The sequence below is a fragment of the Antennarius striatus genome, chromosome 3 (genome assembly GCF_040054535.1).
Source record: "Antennarius striatus isolate MH-2024 chromosome 3, ASM4005453v1, whole genome shotgun sequence".
NCBI classification, from domain to species: Eukaryota; Metazoa; Chordata; class Actinopteri; order Lophiiformes; family Antennariidae; genus Antennarius; species Antennarius striatus.
In genome coordinates, this window is record NC_090778.1 from 27,647,198 (window position 1) to 27,662,806 (window position 15,609).

The window sequence follows — 15,609 nt, forward strand, 5'->3', positions numbered from 1 at the left end:
AGGACACTGAAACATACAGTTGTGTATGAATTCCACAGAATGAACATCCGGTGGCATTTATCCCACTGTGCTGTTCTGGGCAGCGGAGAAGTGAGGGATCCTCCTGCTGCTGCCCAGCCATGCACTGTTAAAAAGGATGAGAATATGTTAATACTATGTTAATACTGGAAAAGTTTTATATTCATAAATATAAATATAAGTTAAAACCTGCGTTAACACAATGTATTATTTATAATAATACATTGGCCTATGTAAAATTAAACAAGGGTTTTATTGAATAAAAAGGCTTCAAAAACTTTAAATATCTGTGTCATCTATCAATTATTTAAACGTGTGTAATGTTTCAGCATCCAATTCCCTGGTAATAATTATACATTCATTGTGCACTATTTGTTTATTATTCATTTTCAAATGAGGTTATTTAAAAAAAAAACCTCAAACCGGTTCTTTTAGCTCTTCCTCTTGACAGATGCTAGTGCCAATAATTCAAAGCACGATCCGACTGATCCCTCCGCATCTTACACACCTGGACCAATCATAGCGCTAATTCAGATAATGTTACCTTTTATGGATAACGCCACCAGCGCGCCACAGCGGAGCGTCAATAAAATTGGTGCGTTCAGGTCGTGCTGCTGCGTTTGGGGACCGGAGCACAGACACACCAGAGACTTCACCCACGTGTGCTTGACACTCACCTGCTCAGGTAGGATGCATTTCCTGATGTTTAATCTTTTATTTTGAACAGTTAGGACATTTATAGCTCATGTTAATAAAGATTATGTCATCAAGAACCTTTTATTAAAGTTTTTAAACAATCTCTATAACTTCAGAAAATCAGGTTTCCTTTTACTGAAAAACTTTTAAAACTTTTTGAAATGAAAAAATACGTCATGATCCATCAATATCTACATGTGTATATCTGAGTTATGAAAGTTATGATTTCCAGGTCCTAATCTTTCAGATATTGACAAACCTAAAAGATAAGTCTTTACCAGCAGCACCTGTTTTAGTGCAGTTTAAAAACTGAATCAGCAATGATTCACTCCCGTAAATGTGTTGAACTCCTAACGTAGGACAAAATTATATTAATGAGATCCTCCGTTGGAACCAAGCTTTCGTCTCCTCCTCTGATCTCTATGGCGATTTCACAATTTACATCTGCAGAACAGGAGTGATCTGATCTGCCTCAGTCATTCCGAAACATTTGAAGCCAAATGAATTAAACCAAACCAGAGGGGGTTCAAACCCAGAGGAACAAACAAAATGTTATAACTACATTAAGAAAATTAGTTTTCACTGTATAAAATGTTTTTTGAGAAAATCCTCTTATATCAGTCAAAGAAGAACAATTGCAGTTGTTGGAACACGTTCTTCAGTCGATTCTCTTCCAGCTCGAAAGGAACCTGGAGTGATGCTGAAGCAGAACGTGAGTCAACTGCCAGCCAGTTTGCCTCACTCCTTGTTCCTTTGGGTGGTGAGACATGAAATTGTGGGGAAAAAAGGTGACAATTATGGGATGTTGCAGGGGTGTAACGTTGGGTTCTGTTGAGAATAATTACATGACTTGATGTTTCCTGTCAGACATGGATGATGAAATCGCTGCTCTCGTTGTTGACAACGGCTCTGGCATGTGCAAAGCCGGATTCGGTGGAGACGATGCCCCCCGTGCCGTGTTCCCATCCATCGTGGGTCGCCCCAGACACCAGGTGCGGAGACGTCGTATGTCCTCACTGGAAAGGATGTACCAAGGTGAAGAATGACCGTAATGCTGCGTTTGTGTGCAGGGTGTGATGGTTGGAATGGGACAGAAGGACAGCTACGTAGGAGATGAGGCCCAGAGCAAGAGGGGCATCCTGTCCCTGAAGTACCCCATCGAACACGGCATCGTCACCAACTGGGACGACATGGAGAAGGTGAAGATTGCATGTTGACCGTACATATCACCATGGTTTGAATTATGTGTCCCAACCAGGGATATGGTGGGAATGCTTTCATAACCACCGATCGGTCTTTGTAGGTTCCATCATTTCATTTTCCGGGTTCCCTTCCGGCTTCCAATGTGGGTGGACATATTCCTGTTTCTACTGTTTTTCCCTCTCTCTCATATTGCTGCTTCTTCTGTCCTGTCTGGAGTGTCTTTGAAACCATCTTGACCATTAATGGGGCACTGACGGGAGGTTCTCAATGGGCTACTTGAGGGACTCTTGGGAGATGCGACGAGTCATGTGCATGGCGGATCTTTCCCTGGGGCACTTTGAACATCTTTCTATCTGTATAACTTTATGATAACAGGTCTTCTGCTCCTCGGCGTGAGCGTTGCCCTGGTGTAACAGAAAATTAGAAAGTACTCAGCAAATCAAAAAGTCCAGATATCCAAAAGAACACATACATAAATATTTGACTTTAGACATAACTTGCATACACATCTGCTCTCTACTTCACCCGTCATGTGATCAGTGTAATATCTGGGCAAATATTTGTGCAATTAAGAAGCTTTTTTTGCCAATTTTATTTACACTTCCTGTTCGGAGAGTTGCTTTTTTCTCTCCTTTTAAGTGGCGGCACACCAACGAGTGGTCCAACACTCCTCTATAGTAGGCTGTGCAAATGTAACTTCCTGGCGGGATCAATGAAGAACTATGTTAAATCTCATGAATGTCGTACTAATCCTGAAAATAGAATGGAACGTGGCCCTCCCTTTTTCAATAAGTAGCTTTTGATTATGTTTGAACTCACTTCTGATGTGTGTCTCAGATTGATGGCTTGTAGCCCCAGCTGCACGCATCCTCACTGGGGTTCTGGTTTGTTTCTCAACCTTTCCATTATAGTCTGGTCAGGAGCTTACTGATTATATGTTCTCCTCTCCTGTCCTGCAGATCTGGCATCACACCTTCTACAACGAGCTCCGTGTCGCTCCTGAGGAGCATCCTGTCCTGCTGACCGAGGCTCCCCTCAACCCCAAAGGCAACAGGGAGAAGATGGCCCAGGTGTGTTCACCACTGGTTTATAGTGACTGGAGGTCTGAAGTTGATATGTTCTCCAGTGACACCTGTCATCTGTCTGATCCAGATCATGTTTGAGACCTTCAACAGTCCTGCCATGTATGTGGCCATCCAGGCCGTCCTGTCGCTGTACGCCTCTGGTCGTACCACAGGTGAGACCTCCAACCTGTCCAACACCTGAACATACAGGACCATTCATGTAAAGGTTTAAACAAAGTCCAAGTCTAGAAGTACAAATATAATGCAGTAATGTACAATATTTGTTTGTATCCTGTACTATTCACTACATGCAGCTGACTTTCTATACAGTGATCCCTTGTTACTTGCGGTTAATGCGTTCCAGGACCACCTGCAGTAAAACAAAATTCCATGAGTCTCAGAACGCAGCGCACTTGCGGATGGTCAGCCAAAAGCATGTGTGTACGGTATCATGTGGCAGGTGGACATTCTCTCCAACTTCATGATGGTACCTTTGATCCCTTCTGGGATGTTGCAGAGATCAGTGTTGACTTCCACAGTGTCTTGTCACAGGACTTTGGTGTGTTGACTAATGGCTTTGGCCTCAGGATCTTCTTCTCTACTGGTAGACATGACGTGTTGGATTCAGGATTTGATGTTTCTTTGAAATGAAAAATAACTCTAAATTATTACATTGAGTGCCTTCAACATACAGAACATTAAATGATCGCATCCTGTTTAAGGTTGCTTTTTACTTTTGTGAGGATCAATGTGTTTCTGACATTCACCTGTCCCTTGATCCTTCAGAGTTGCAGCATCAGCAAGTGACCATTAACAGATTTGCAGACTAGAACTTGATGGTGATCAGTGTTTCTCTTCTCACAGGTATTGTGATGGACTCTGGAGATGGTGTCTCCCACACCGTACCCATCTTTGAGGGCTACGCTCTTCCTCATGCTGTCATGCGTCTGGATCTGGCTGGCAGAGATCTGACCGACTACCTGATGAAGATCCTGACAGAGAGAGGCTACAGCTTCACCACCACAGGTGGAGTTTGATGGTCCAAAGGCAATCCAGTTTGTTTCTATTTAGTGGTTCTAACTTGTTTGTGATTGTAACTCTAGCTGAGCGTGAGATCGTGCGTGACATCAAGGAGAAGCTCAGCTACGTGGCTCTGGGCTTCGAGCAGGAAATGCAGACAGCAGCTAGTTCTTACTCCCTGGAGAAGAGCTACGAGCTTCCTGATGGACAGGTCATCACCATCGGCAACGAGAGGTTCCGCTGTCCTGAGGCTCTCTTCCAGCCTACATTTCTGGGTGGGTAACTTGGGCAGTCTCATTTTCACTGTAGTGTTATTCCACTTATTGGTTCCAACCCTAAAGCTGGCATGAAATGATGTCTTGCTCCATCTCTGTCTTCAGGAATGGAGTCTGCTGGCATCCATGAGACGACCTACAACAGCATCATGAAGTGTGACGTGGACATCCGTAAAGACCTGTATGCCAACACCGTGCTGTCCGGTGGCACCACCATGTTCCCCGGTATCGCCGACCGTATGCAGAAGGAGATCAGTGCCCTGGCTCCACCCACCATGAAAATCAAGGTGCGTATTAATTCCCTAATGCAGCATCATGCTTAAACTTGTTTAAACCATGACAAAAAAGTCGTTATTAAACTTCCATTTCAGTATAACATGCAATACAAAGACTGCTGTCTTCACCATCTTTGTTCATTGAAATGAAACTGAGACATGATGCCACAAGTTGGAAATGTTGCCTACCACACAAGTTTGTATTTCGACTTCAGTGCTCAGTTTCCCTTTCTTTCCTCCAGATCATCGCTCCCCCAGAGAGAAAATACTCCGTCTGGATCGGCGGCTCCATCCTGGCCTCCCTGTCCACCTTCCAGCAGATGTGGATCAGCAAGCAGGAGTACGATGAGTTCGGTCCCTCCATCGTCCACAGGAAGTGCTTCTAGAAAGTTGCCTTTCGGACACGACACTATCCAACAATGATACCCAATTGGATCTTCTTTCAGAAAACAGGATGATTACCACGGATTTGACAACAATTAACTGATCAGGTTAGGGAGAAGAGTGACAACATGGTGAAGGAGAATAGCGGCAGCTTCTTCACCTGAGTTTCATTGCTAGCAGTGTTTCATGGTAAGAAGCTGGACCAGATCTTTTACCTTGTCTCCTCTTAAGTGAGATTTCGACAAATATCCACAAACATCTCCGTCTCTCAAGTGAAACTTCATGAAATTTGGCACACCTTCCTTTTCTTAACTTCCTTTACAGTGTTTTGGTGTTGGATGTCTGAGTTTTCTCATGAGTCTATAATATGGACTCAGGTTTAAAGTAACTTTCTCTTCTCCTCTGGCAGTTGGTTGGTTCATCAGTAGTTTTATCCATTGTGGTCTAGCTTGTAAATGTTGGTATGGATCCAGACAAGTGTCACTGAAGGATGTTGGGGCTTTGGCAGTGGATTGTTGATCTAGTTTGCATCGCTTCTGCGCGGTAGTGGACTAGGATAATGAAATTAGGACCAGCTACATTCAGACTTTTATTTAACTACTGTGAATACTTGGAATGTATCTCTGCCAAAGTCATTGTCATTCAAGCTTGAAAAATCTGGTTTTCATTTAGTCCAGAAATTTTCAATCTCTGGAACAATTGTTAATTAGAGTTGTAAAGCTTTATTATATGAATAGATTTATTGTGATGATGTTCACTGCACTGTTTTATTGTCTGGAATTATTATTTTGGTAATGTGGGTTTTTCTCTCTGCACTGCACATTTTGTTTTGAAATGTTAAACTACAAAAGTCCAACAATAAATATTTTGAAAGTAAAACCGCACCCTGTGTTCTCATTTATACTAAAGAAATAGTCACGTTCCAGTGCTGACACGTCAAAGTAATGATTACAATTAAACACAAAACTTTGACAAAGTTTTATTTCTAATACAGTTATGGTGAGTCTTCTCTGAGAAACAGAGCAATGTGGTCAGTAGCCTTAAGAGTTGTGCAATATCTCCATCCTTTAATCCACTCTAATGTATCCAGTGTACATAACAGGAAAGTTTGATGGCTTCTTGCTGGGGTTACCCATGCCAACTGAGGGAGCTAACCCCTTACAGTGACCCTGAACCAGACCCCCAATAGAACTTCAACCATGGAGATAACTATAGACCTGCTGAAAGCCTGTTTCAAGTGCCTGTGACACTTCAGGATGACCCCTGAGATGGCCTGTGATATAATAATGGCATGTGTTGTCCTTCATAATATTGCCACCGTTAGAGGAGAGCAACACCCAGCCCCACAAAATGAACACCCCGATGATGACCCCGTCTACCTGCCTGCTATCCAGGATGGCAGAGCAGAGAGAGCCAACATCTGTCAGAATCACAGATTAAGGGCTTGTTCAGACAGGTCGTCAATACCAATTTGTAGTCCATCCAGATTGATATTGGATGTCTCATCTGCAGTCTGAACACTCACATACCACATGAAATCTGATTTGAAACCACATTCGGGAGGTAGTTTCGTGTTGGATATGGACAGATGCGTCTCAGTCTGAACAGCACCAAACACACCAATCGGATACGGTGGTCCGTGATGTCACTGTACGCGACGCAAGAGCGAGGCCCCAGAAGGAAGAGCGTCGTGCATTACGGAGCAGTAAATAATGAAAGAAGAAGATGACAATGTCTGGTGTGTGTGTGTTTTCTCCACCTCTACCAGACAGTGATACCACCAATACACTAAGGTAACAAAACTTCATGTTCGCGTTTGCTGTTGCTGCCGTTGCTTTTCAGTGTATGTAACATACACTGAACCACCCCTCCGCCCAAACGTCAGATCGGCCAATAATGTAGCCCAGGTCTGAACAGAGCAATATCGCATTCGGACACTTGCTAATCACAGTGTCGAGGGTCAGCCCTAAAAATTAGATATGGAGGGAAATCTGATTGGCATCCGATATGCCTGCAGTCTGAACGCAGCCAAAGTATATTCATAAATCTGAATATAGGACGCAAAAACCTATATTCAGACATCTTTATAATAATATGTTGGCCTCTATAAAATTAATCAAGAGTTCATTGAACAAAAAGGCTTTAAACACTTTAAATATCCGTATCATCTATAAATTATTTAAACATATCTAATGTTTTTGCATCATATACCTTGCTAAATATTATATGTTCATTGAACACGATTTGTGTATTATTCATTTTTAGATAAAGTTAATGAAATAAAAAAACCTCGAACTGGTTCTGTAGCTCTTCCCCTTGACAGATGCCAGTGCCAACCAATCAAAGCGCGATCCGACTGATCTTGCACACCTGGACCAATCAGAGCTCTAATTTAGATAATGTTACCTTTTATGGATAACATCACCAAAGCGCCACCACGGAGCGTCAATAAAACTGGTGCGTTCAGGTGTCGCTGCTGCATTTGGCAACCGGAGCAGAGACACACGCAAGACTTCACCCACGCTCGCTTGACACTCACCTGCTCAGGTAAGATGCAATTTCCTGATGTTTTATCTTTTATTTTGAACAGTAAGGACATTTATAGATCATGTTTATAAAGATTATGTCACCCAGGTGACGTTTTAAAGGTTTTAAATAACCTCTCTGATTTCAGAAAATCAGGTTCCTTTTACTGAAACACCATAAAAACTTGTTGAAATGAAAAAATACATCTTGTTGCACCAATATTAACATGTGTATATCAGATTTATGAAAGTTATGATTTCCAGGTCCTAATCTGTCAAATACTGACAAACCTAAACGATAAGTCTTTACCAGCAGCACCTGTTTTTAAAGCAGTTTAAAAACTGAATCAGCAATGAGATTCGCTAGCATAAATTTGGGCAACAACAACTTCAATATGTGGAGGAAATGAGATTCGTGAGATCCCGTCACCCATGAGCTCACCAGGAGAGGATGACCCACTAAACTGCATTACATACAACCACACCTTTACCTCAATGAAAGATGTGATGGCATGTCCTGAAGGAGCGGCTGCTCCTCCTCCTCCTCAGTGCTGCTTCCTCTTCCTCCTTTGGAACCAAACTTTTGGTCTCCTCCTCTGATCTCTGACAATGTGATTTCACAATTTGTGTTTGTGGAACAAAAGTGATCTGATCTGCCTCACTCATTTGACAATGTTGGCGGTCCAATGAATTAAACTAAACAGGAGGTGGAGGTTCAAGCCTAGAGGAACAAACAAAATTTCATAACTACATTAAAAAAAGGAGTTTTCACTCTTTAGAATGTTGTTTTTGAGAAAATCCTTTAATTTCAGTCAACGAAGACCAACTGCAGTTCTTGGAACAGTTCCGCCTCGTTCTTGAGTCAATGCTCTTCCAGCTCAAGAGGAACTTGAAGTGATGCTTAGTAGAACATGGACCAACTGCCAGACAGTTTGCATCACTCCTTGTTCCTTTTGGTGGTGAGAAATGGAACGGTCAGTTCCTGCTAGAAAACACAGGATTGTTTGGTGTGACAGTGATGGGATTATTCAGGGGTGTCACCTTGAAAAATAATCACATGACTTGTTGTTTCCTGTCAGACATGGATGAGGAAATCACTGCTCTCGTTGTTGACAACGGCTCTGGCATGTGCAAAGCCGGATTTGCCGGAGACGATGCCCCCCGTGCCGTGTTCCCATCCATCGTGGGTCGCCCCAGACACCAGGTACGGACTTGTCAAGTGTGACTTCACTGGAAAGCAGTGGTGCCATCACTTTCTTTGCTTGAGAGCCACATTCAAAATGATGGTCAAAAAGATCTGCTATTAGACAAACTTTCATAAACAGTTTTAACAAGCTGCAAACAAGATAATATTTTTTAGTCTGACCAGTAGAGTGTGTGATTTAGCTACTCGATGATGGTGACAACATGTGTTCGAAAGGAGTGATCTCTGGCTGCACTGTACATCAATCAAGTGGACATGGCCGGGATGGATGATAGGCCAACAGCTCTTTTACTAACGCAATGCAATCCATCCACGCGACCTATGACATCAACGTATTGGGCAACACTGCTGTAAAGGATGTACGAAGGTGAAGAGTGACCGTAACGCTGCGTTTGTGTGCAGGGCGTGATGGTTGGAATGGGACAGAAGGACAGCTACGTAGGAGACGAGGCCCAGAGCAAGAGGGGCATCCTGACTCTGAAGTACCCCATCGAACACGGCATCGTCACCAACTGGGACGACATGGAGAAGGTGAAGATTGCATGTTTAAGAGAGTTTCTCAAAACTTTCAGCCCCAGCCGCTCGTATCCTCACTGGTTCACTTAATCTTTTCGCTGAAGTCTGGTCAGGAGCTTACTGCTTATATGATCTCCTGTCCTGCAGATCTGGCATCACACCTTCTACAACGAGCTCCGTGTTGCTCCTGAGGAGCATCCTGTCCTGCTGACCGAGGCTCCCCTCAACCCCAAAGCCAACAGGGAGAAGATGACCCAGGTGTGTTCACCACTGACTCCTGGTTTAATATGATTGAATTTAACTGGGCATCAGGTGGTGGTTTAATTCTTCATCTTCTGTTCATGTGTTAATTTCATAGTCGGATAAATTCAGTAACTGTAAGTGCAGGTCTGAAGTTGATATGTTCTCCAGTGACACCTGTCATCTGTCCTATCCAGATCATGTTTGAGACCTTCAACAGTCCTGCCATGTATGTGGCCATCCAGGCGGTCCTGTCACTGTACGCCTCTGGTCGTACCACAGGTGAGACCTCCGACCTGTCCAACACCTCATCTTTCCGAACAGACCTGAACGTCATGTATTTTATTCAGCCTTATGCTGTGTTGGAGCATCACCTAGCGGCCATTTGTAAAACCGTAGCTGAAGACAAGAACTTTTTGGATATCATCTTTTTAAGTAGAACAGCAGCTTAGAACTTAATGGCTGATCAGTGTTTCTCTCCCTACAGGTATTGTGATGGACTCTGGAGATGGTGTCTCCCACACCGTACCCATCTATGAGGGCTACGCTTTGCCTCACGCTATCATCCGTCTGGATCTGGCTGGCAGAGATCTGACCGACTACATGATGAAGATCCTGACAGAGAGAGGCTACAGCTTCACCACCACAGGTGGAGTTTGATGGTCCAAAGGAAATCCAGTTCTTATCCATTTTGTATTTCTAACTTTTTTGTCATTGTAACTCTAGCTGAGCGTGAGATCGTGCGTGACATTAAGGAGAAGCTCAGCTATGTGGCTCTGGACTTTGAGGCTGAAATGGGGACAGCAGCTAGTTCTTCCTCCCTGGAGAAGAGCTATGAGCTTCCTGATGGACAGGTCATCACCATCGGCAACGAGAGGTTCCGCTGCCCAGAGACGCTCTTTCAGCCTTCATTTATAGGTTGGTAAATCTCATGGAAGATTTTCATCGTGGTTTGATATAACTGATTTTGTCATAAAATTGTCTTGTTCCATCTGCATCTTCAGGAATGGAGTCTTCTGGCATCCATGAGACGACCTACAACAGCATCATGAAGTGTGACGTGGACATCCGTAAAGACCTGTATGCCAACACTGTGCTGTCTGGCGGCACCACCATGTTCCCCGGCATCGCTGACCGTATGCAGAAGGAGATCAGTGCCTTGGCACCGTCAACCATGAAAATCAAGGTGGGGTTTAATTACCTGTCGCAACCCTTGGAAGCTTTTCAGAGGCCTGTTGTGTCTAAACTACATTTAAGATGTTGAACATTTGTTAAACTGAACATTAATGCTCCAAATTTTAGTTTTCATTGTCAGAACTGCTGATGAGTTGTCAGTTCTTTCCTCCGTCAACCAAATGTTTCTAATATTTTGGCATGAAACAAATCAGATCTGTTAGCTCAAAGTTTGTATTTGGACTTGAAGCATCTGTGCTCACTTTCCTGTCCTCCAGATCATTGCCCCCCCAGAGAGAAAATACTCCGTCTGGATCGGCGGCTCCATCCTGGCTTCCCTGTCCACCTTCCAGCAGATGTGGATCAGCAAGCAGGAGTACGATGAGTCCGGTCCCTCCATCGTCCACAGGAAGTGCTTCTAGAAAGTTCCCCTTCGGACACGATCTAACAGGATCTTGTGTCGAGGAAGTGATATTTTTACCAGTGCAGCAGAAAACATACTGCACGATGATACCACGAATTTGACAAAAATTAACTGAGCAGGATATGGACAAGAGCAACAACACAGGAAATGAGAATAGCTGCTTCACCTGAGTTTCATTGCTAGCAGTGTTCCATGGTAAGAAGCTGGACCAGATCTTTTACCTTGTCTCATGTTAAACTAGATGTCAACAAATCTCCACAAACATCTCCGTCTCTCAAGTGAAACTCCATGAAATTTGGCACACCTTCTTTTTCTTTTTCTTTTTCATGACTCTCTAACACTGATTCGGGGTTAAAGTAACTTTCTCTTCTTCTCTGGCTGTTGGTTGGTTCGTCAGTGGTTTTATCCATTGTGGTCTATCTTGTAATTGTTGCATCCAAACAAACATCATTGCGGGGTGGGGCATTCGGTAAAACAAAGGATGTTGGGGCTTTGGCAGCGGTATGTGGATCTAGTTTGCATCGCTTCTGTGCAGCAGTGGACCAGGATAATGAAAGACATTACATTCAAATACATTTGAGACGAGAAATTCAGAAATGCAAGAACTGAAAATACTTGGCACATCTCCATGGCAACGCCATTGTCATGACTTGAACAATCTGAAAATTATTTCTGGACTACATCGAAGCCAAACACTGGAACAATTGTTTGAGTTGTAAAAGCTTTGTGATATAAAAATAGATGCACTTAATTTGTATGTACAGAAATTTCTGAGAAATTAATTGAATTGTTTTAAAATGGTCAGTATTCAGTTACTGCTGTGACTCAACCAGAACTGTTTGTGAAGTATGAAGAATGTAGTCTGATGTTCACTGCACTGTTTTATTGTCTGTAATTATTTGTTTTGTTGGTCACTGCAGATTGTGTTTTTCAACTCCAAAAATCCTGCAACAATAAATATATATAAATATACTAAGCCTGTGTCCTTCCATCAGTCTGTGGAGGCAACAGTCTGAGCAGGGATGCCCATATTTCCGTCTCCCCCAAACACCTCACCTAGGTCTTCCATGGGGATCTGAAGGCATTCCCAGGCCAGCTGAAAGACAGTCACTCCAGCATGTGCTAAGTCTTCCCCCAAGGCTTCCTCATGATAGGACAGGAGGACGTGCCCAGAACACTTCCGCAGAGAGGTGTCCACGAGGTCTCCAAAAATGATGTTTGAACCATCTCAGCTGGCTCCTCTCCCCTCTACTCTGCGTTCCTCACCCTATCTCTACATTTCTAAGAAACTAATTTAGACTGGTTGTATCCATGATCTTGTCCTTTTGGTCATGACCATAGGTGAGAGGAACGTAGATTGATTGGTAAATCGAGAGCTTTGCCTCTGGACTCAGTTCCTCCTTCACCAAGACAGATATATTATAGAAAATGGGCTTGATACAACATGGGACAGCTCTTTCAACACTCTTGGAGATAACCTAGTCTGGTTCCGGAGAACTGGTAAGGTTGAGATTTCAAAGTTTCTTTCGATCCACCTCCCTGTCCAAATAGCAATTCTTCAGAGAAGAAAGTAGGTTCCTTGGCGGGAGTCTGGGTCTATCACTTAGAGGGTTTTCCAGCCACACCTGATTTCTTCCAAAATTTACGAAGTGTTTCACTATCTCTTTATCTTGTCGTACTTTGTCCTGCTTTTTTTTTTAATTTTACCTTTATGGTGACTTTTACCTTAAGCCAGTCCCATTTAAAATTGTTTTGAACACTTTTACCATTTTATAGCAATGAAGACTCCCAATATTCATTAAACCTTCATAATTTTGCAGAAAACATTGCTGAAAATGACACCAAAAACCTCAAAATTTCGAAGACGGCAACAAAGAAAAGCAAGTTTCATCAAGATCTGCTGGACTCATGTCAGCTGCTGGTTTACAATTGAAGCTAATCAGATTTCATTAAATATTATTGACTTCACACCTATGTTCAGAGACTTAAGACTTTCACTTAAGAGCGAATAAAACACAAGGCCAGCACAGAATAAATGTGTAAAAGTCAAAACAACATAAGATCAAATAGTCCAGCAGTGATTCTTTCATCGACAAAGACCCCAGACCAGTTCAAAATTTCGGAAGCTGTGAGAAAGATCCTGAACCGGTTAGATGAGATGACTGAATGTTGTAATGAGGTACGTTTGGTTCTTTGACGTAACATTGTTGGTCCTGATTGACAGGATTTTCTCAATTCAAAACCAAAAAAAAGACAAACTTTCACAGAGGTGCTGCTGTTTCTTGTGAAACTGCCCTTAAGATCTTTAAAGACTTCCTCTTAAACACAGACAATTGTAGAATGTTTGTCTCTGTATTATTGAATCTCAGTTTTTATCATTCGACAAAACTGGTGTCAACATACTTCAGGACGGGGTGAAAAACTAGGTGGGACTTTCTGTCAGGGCATTAAGAGAATTAAATTTTATTTCAAGGTCGTGTCTATAGGCAACTGCATCAATGCAAACAAAAATAACATTTGGTGTTCCCCAAGACTCAATTCCAAGCCCACACCTGTTAACTATCTACATGGTCCTGATGGCTCAGGACACAGTAAACATAAAAATATGTTCCGTCAGTTGGGCAGAATGGTGGTCCAGCGGATTGCGATAAAGTACTGGATGTGAATCCTTCTGATGACCTGGGACATTTCTGTGTTGGGTTCGTATGTTCTCCCTGTAGTCAGCTGGGATGGGCTCCAGTCCCTCTGCGACGCTACACGGGATATGTGTTCACAGAATGAAGCTTGCATGGGGTTGTAGACGCTGACCTCAGATGTGAACAGCTGATCATCCAACTCAGTTTTTGCATGGAAAGGTCTTGCTCGTCCAGTTTTTCAACTGCTTGAATTCCTGTTGTCGCATTTGAGGCGTTATAGTGAGGTTAATGCTAAGTTTGACAGCAGAACGTAAACCTGTTTTGTCGTCTGCTACCATCTTACTAACATGCTACGGTTAGTTTGTACATTATTTTTGTAGCCAAGTCACAACATGTGACGTAAATTTAACAAGACTTTAATCACTAAACTTTTTTATTTATATATGTAGTTTATAGATCAACTCAGTTGTAGAATAATATAGAATAACTCCACACTAGACAGAGGCCCTTACCGGGGAAACCTTGACAGGGACGTAAACCAAAACCTCTCCAGCGACCAGTTCATAGTCCGTATGGTGGTCCATACGGACTGTGTTCCCAAGCCAAGTACCTAGACTGAGAAGCTGCCAGGTTGAAAATATAACTCAAATCTTTTTTGTGGTGGCGCACGAATGTCTCACAAAGAGCAGGATCATCCTGAGCATCTTGGCTACCTTGTTCCAACATATCCTAATGTATCTGACATGCATGTTCTAATGTTGGTAGGATACTGGAGAACCCAGAGACACACACCCCAGGAGAACAAGGCAGGTGCCACCATCGATGGGATCAACATAACGATTTTCTTCTTGTGGAATTCATACGAACCCTGAAGGGGAATCCTCAGGAACTGGTTCAGTGTCCCTTCCACACATACCAGCTGTAGCCAATCAGAACTTGAATCGATGGAATCTTAAGCATCCACCTTATCTGGACCAATCAGAGAGCAAGCTCAGAGAACGCTACCTTTTATGGGCAACAAAAGAAGTATGGCGAGCGCTGATAAAACTGGCGCGGTTTGGCGTGTGGTGCTGCAATCAACAGCTGGGCAAGAGAGACAGCTGCAACACCTCACCTCAGACACACCCAACAATCACCTGCACAGGTAGGATGCTGTTCCACTCATTTTAATGTTAATGTTGAAGAATTGATTTTCATCATGTTTCTGACACGGGCGTTACGATTTCAAGTTGAGCTGCATTAATCCATTGTTTCAGTAATCGATTATTATTAAGCAAATAAGACATATGGCTTGTTGCTTATCACTGCTCCTAACAATACAAAAAAATGATTTATGCATGCAAAATGAATACTATTAACAACATAACTATTAGCAAAACTTATTTAGTGTATTTAATTCTTCATTATAGTGGTCTTTGTTTTAATGAATACTTCCGAAAACAAAATAAGATGTAAAAATTGTTTAAAAAGGGACCAGGCATACAGCCCAAACTGAACAAGAACACAAACGAAGCTCCTGTCTTCACAAATCCCCTATAGAATTTGACTTTCTCACACACTGATTAACCAGCCGTTAACCTCCAACTGTAACTTGTAGTTCTTGTCTGGTTATTGTGGTGCAAATAACACTGTATAGACAAGGGGTGTCAAATCCATTTTCACCGAGGGCCACATCAGTATAATGGCTGTCCTCAAAGGGCTAGATGTAATTTACAAATGTAACTAAATGTAACTCATTGTAATGTAAAATAATTTTAACTAGTCGTTAATGCTAAATAATTGAATTTATTACTTATTTAAGTTACTTATTACTTATTATTGCATTTATTACTGCAATGTTTGTTACTTATTCAAGTTACAAGCATTGCAATTGCACAGAAAACAAACATCAAACATAAATTAGGACAACTTCGTTCAAAACGTTTTGATCAGTGTTAAAATGGGCTTAATTACTGC

At 42.5% G+C, this 15,609-nt stretch overlaps 2 protein-coding genes across 2 annotated transcripts; both read left to right on the forward strand.

The window, feature by feature from the left end:
• Positions 1-648: 648 nt before the first annotated feature.
• Positions 649-5,743, forward strand: LOC137592213 (actin, non-muscle 6.2-like). The gene is made up of 9 exons (XM_068310203.1): positions 649-703; positions 1,582-1,706; positions 1,785-1,913; positions 2,877-2,987; positions 3,070-3,154; positions 3,846-4,007; positions 4,085-4,276; positions 4,382-4,563; positions 4,794-5,743. The coding sequence occupies exons 2-9, from the start codon at positions 1,584-1,586 to the stop codon at positions 4,935-4,937; spliced, it is 1,128 nt and encodes a 375-aa protein (XP_068166304.1). The 5' UTR covers positions 649-703; positions 1,582-1,583; the 3' UTR covers positions 4,938-5,743.
• Positions 5,744-7,396: 1,653 nt separating this feature from the next.
• On the forward strand, positions 7,397-11,989 carry LOC137592212 (actin, non-muscle 6.2-like). Its single transcript, XM_068310202.1, has 9 exons — positions 7,397-7,482; positions 8,540-8,664; positions 9,067-9,195; positions 9,328-9,438; positions 9,618-9,702; positions 9,908-10,069; positions 10,147-10,338; positions 10,425-10,606; positions 10,872-11,989. The coding sequence occupies exons 2-9, from the start codon at positions 8,542-8,544 to the stop codon at positions 11,013-11,015; spliced, it is 1,128 nt and encodes a 375-aa protein (XP_068166303.1). The 5' UTR covers positions 7,397-7,482; positions 8,540-8,541; the 3' UTR covers positions 11,016-11,989.
• The last annotated feature ends 3,620 nt before the right edge of the window (positions 11,990-15,609 follow it).

Coding starts and splice junctions, on each gene's coding strand:
- LOC137592213 (XM_068310203.1), top strand. CDS start 1,584: ATGGATGATGAAATCGCTGCTCTCGTTGTTGACAACGGCTCTGGCATG. Junction 3,155..3,845: donor CGCCTCTGGTCGTACCACAG/GTGAGACCTCCA, acceptor CTCTTCTCACAG/GTATTGTGATGGACTCTGGA. Junction 4,008..4,084: donor CTACAGCTTCACCACCACAG/GTGGAGTTTGAT, acceptor TTGTAACTCTAG/CTGAGCGTGAGATCGTGCGT.
- LOC137592212 (XM_068310202.1), top strand. CDS start 8,542: ATGGATGAGGAAATCACTGCTCTCGTTGTTGACAACGGCTCTGGCATG. Junction 9,439..9,617: donor ACAGGGAGAAGATGACCCAG/GTGTGTTCACCA, acceptor TGTCCTATCCAG/ATCATGTTTGAGACCTTCAA. Junction 10,339..10,424: donor CTTTCAGCCTTCATTTATAG/GTTGGTAAATCT, acceptor CTGCATCTTCAG/GAATGGAGTCTTCTGGCATC.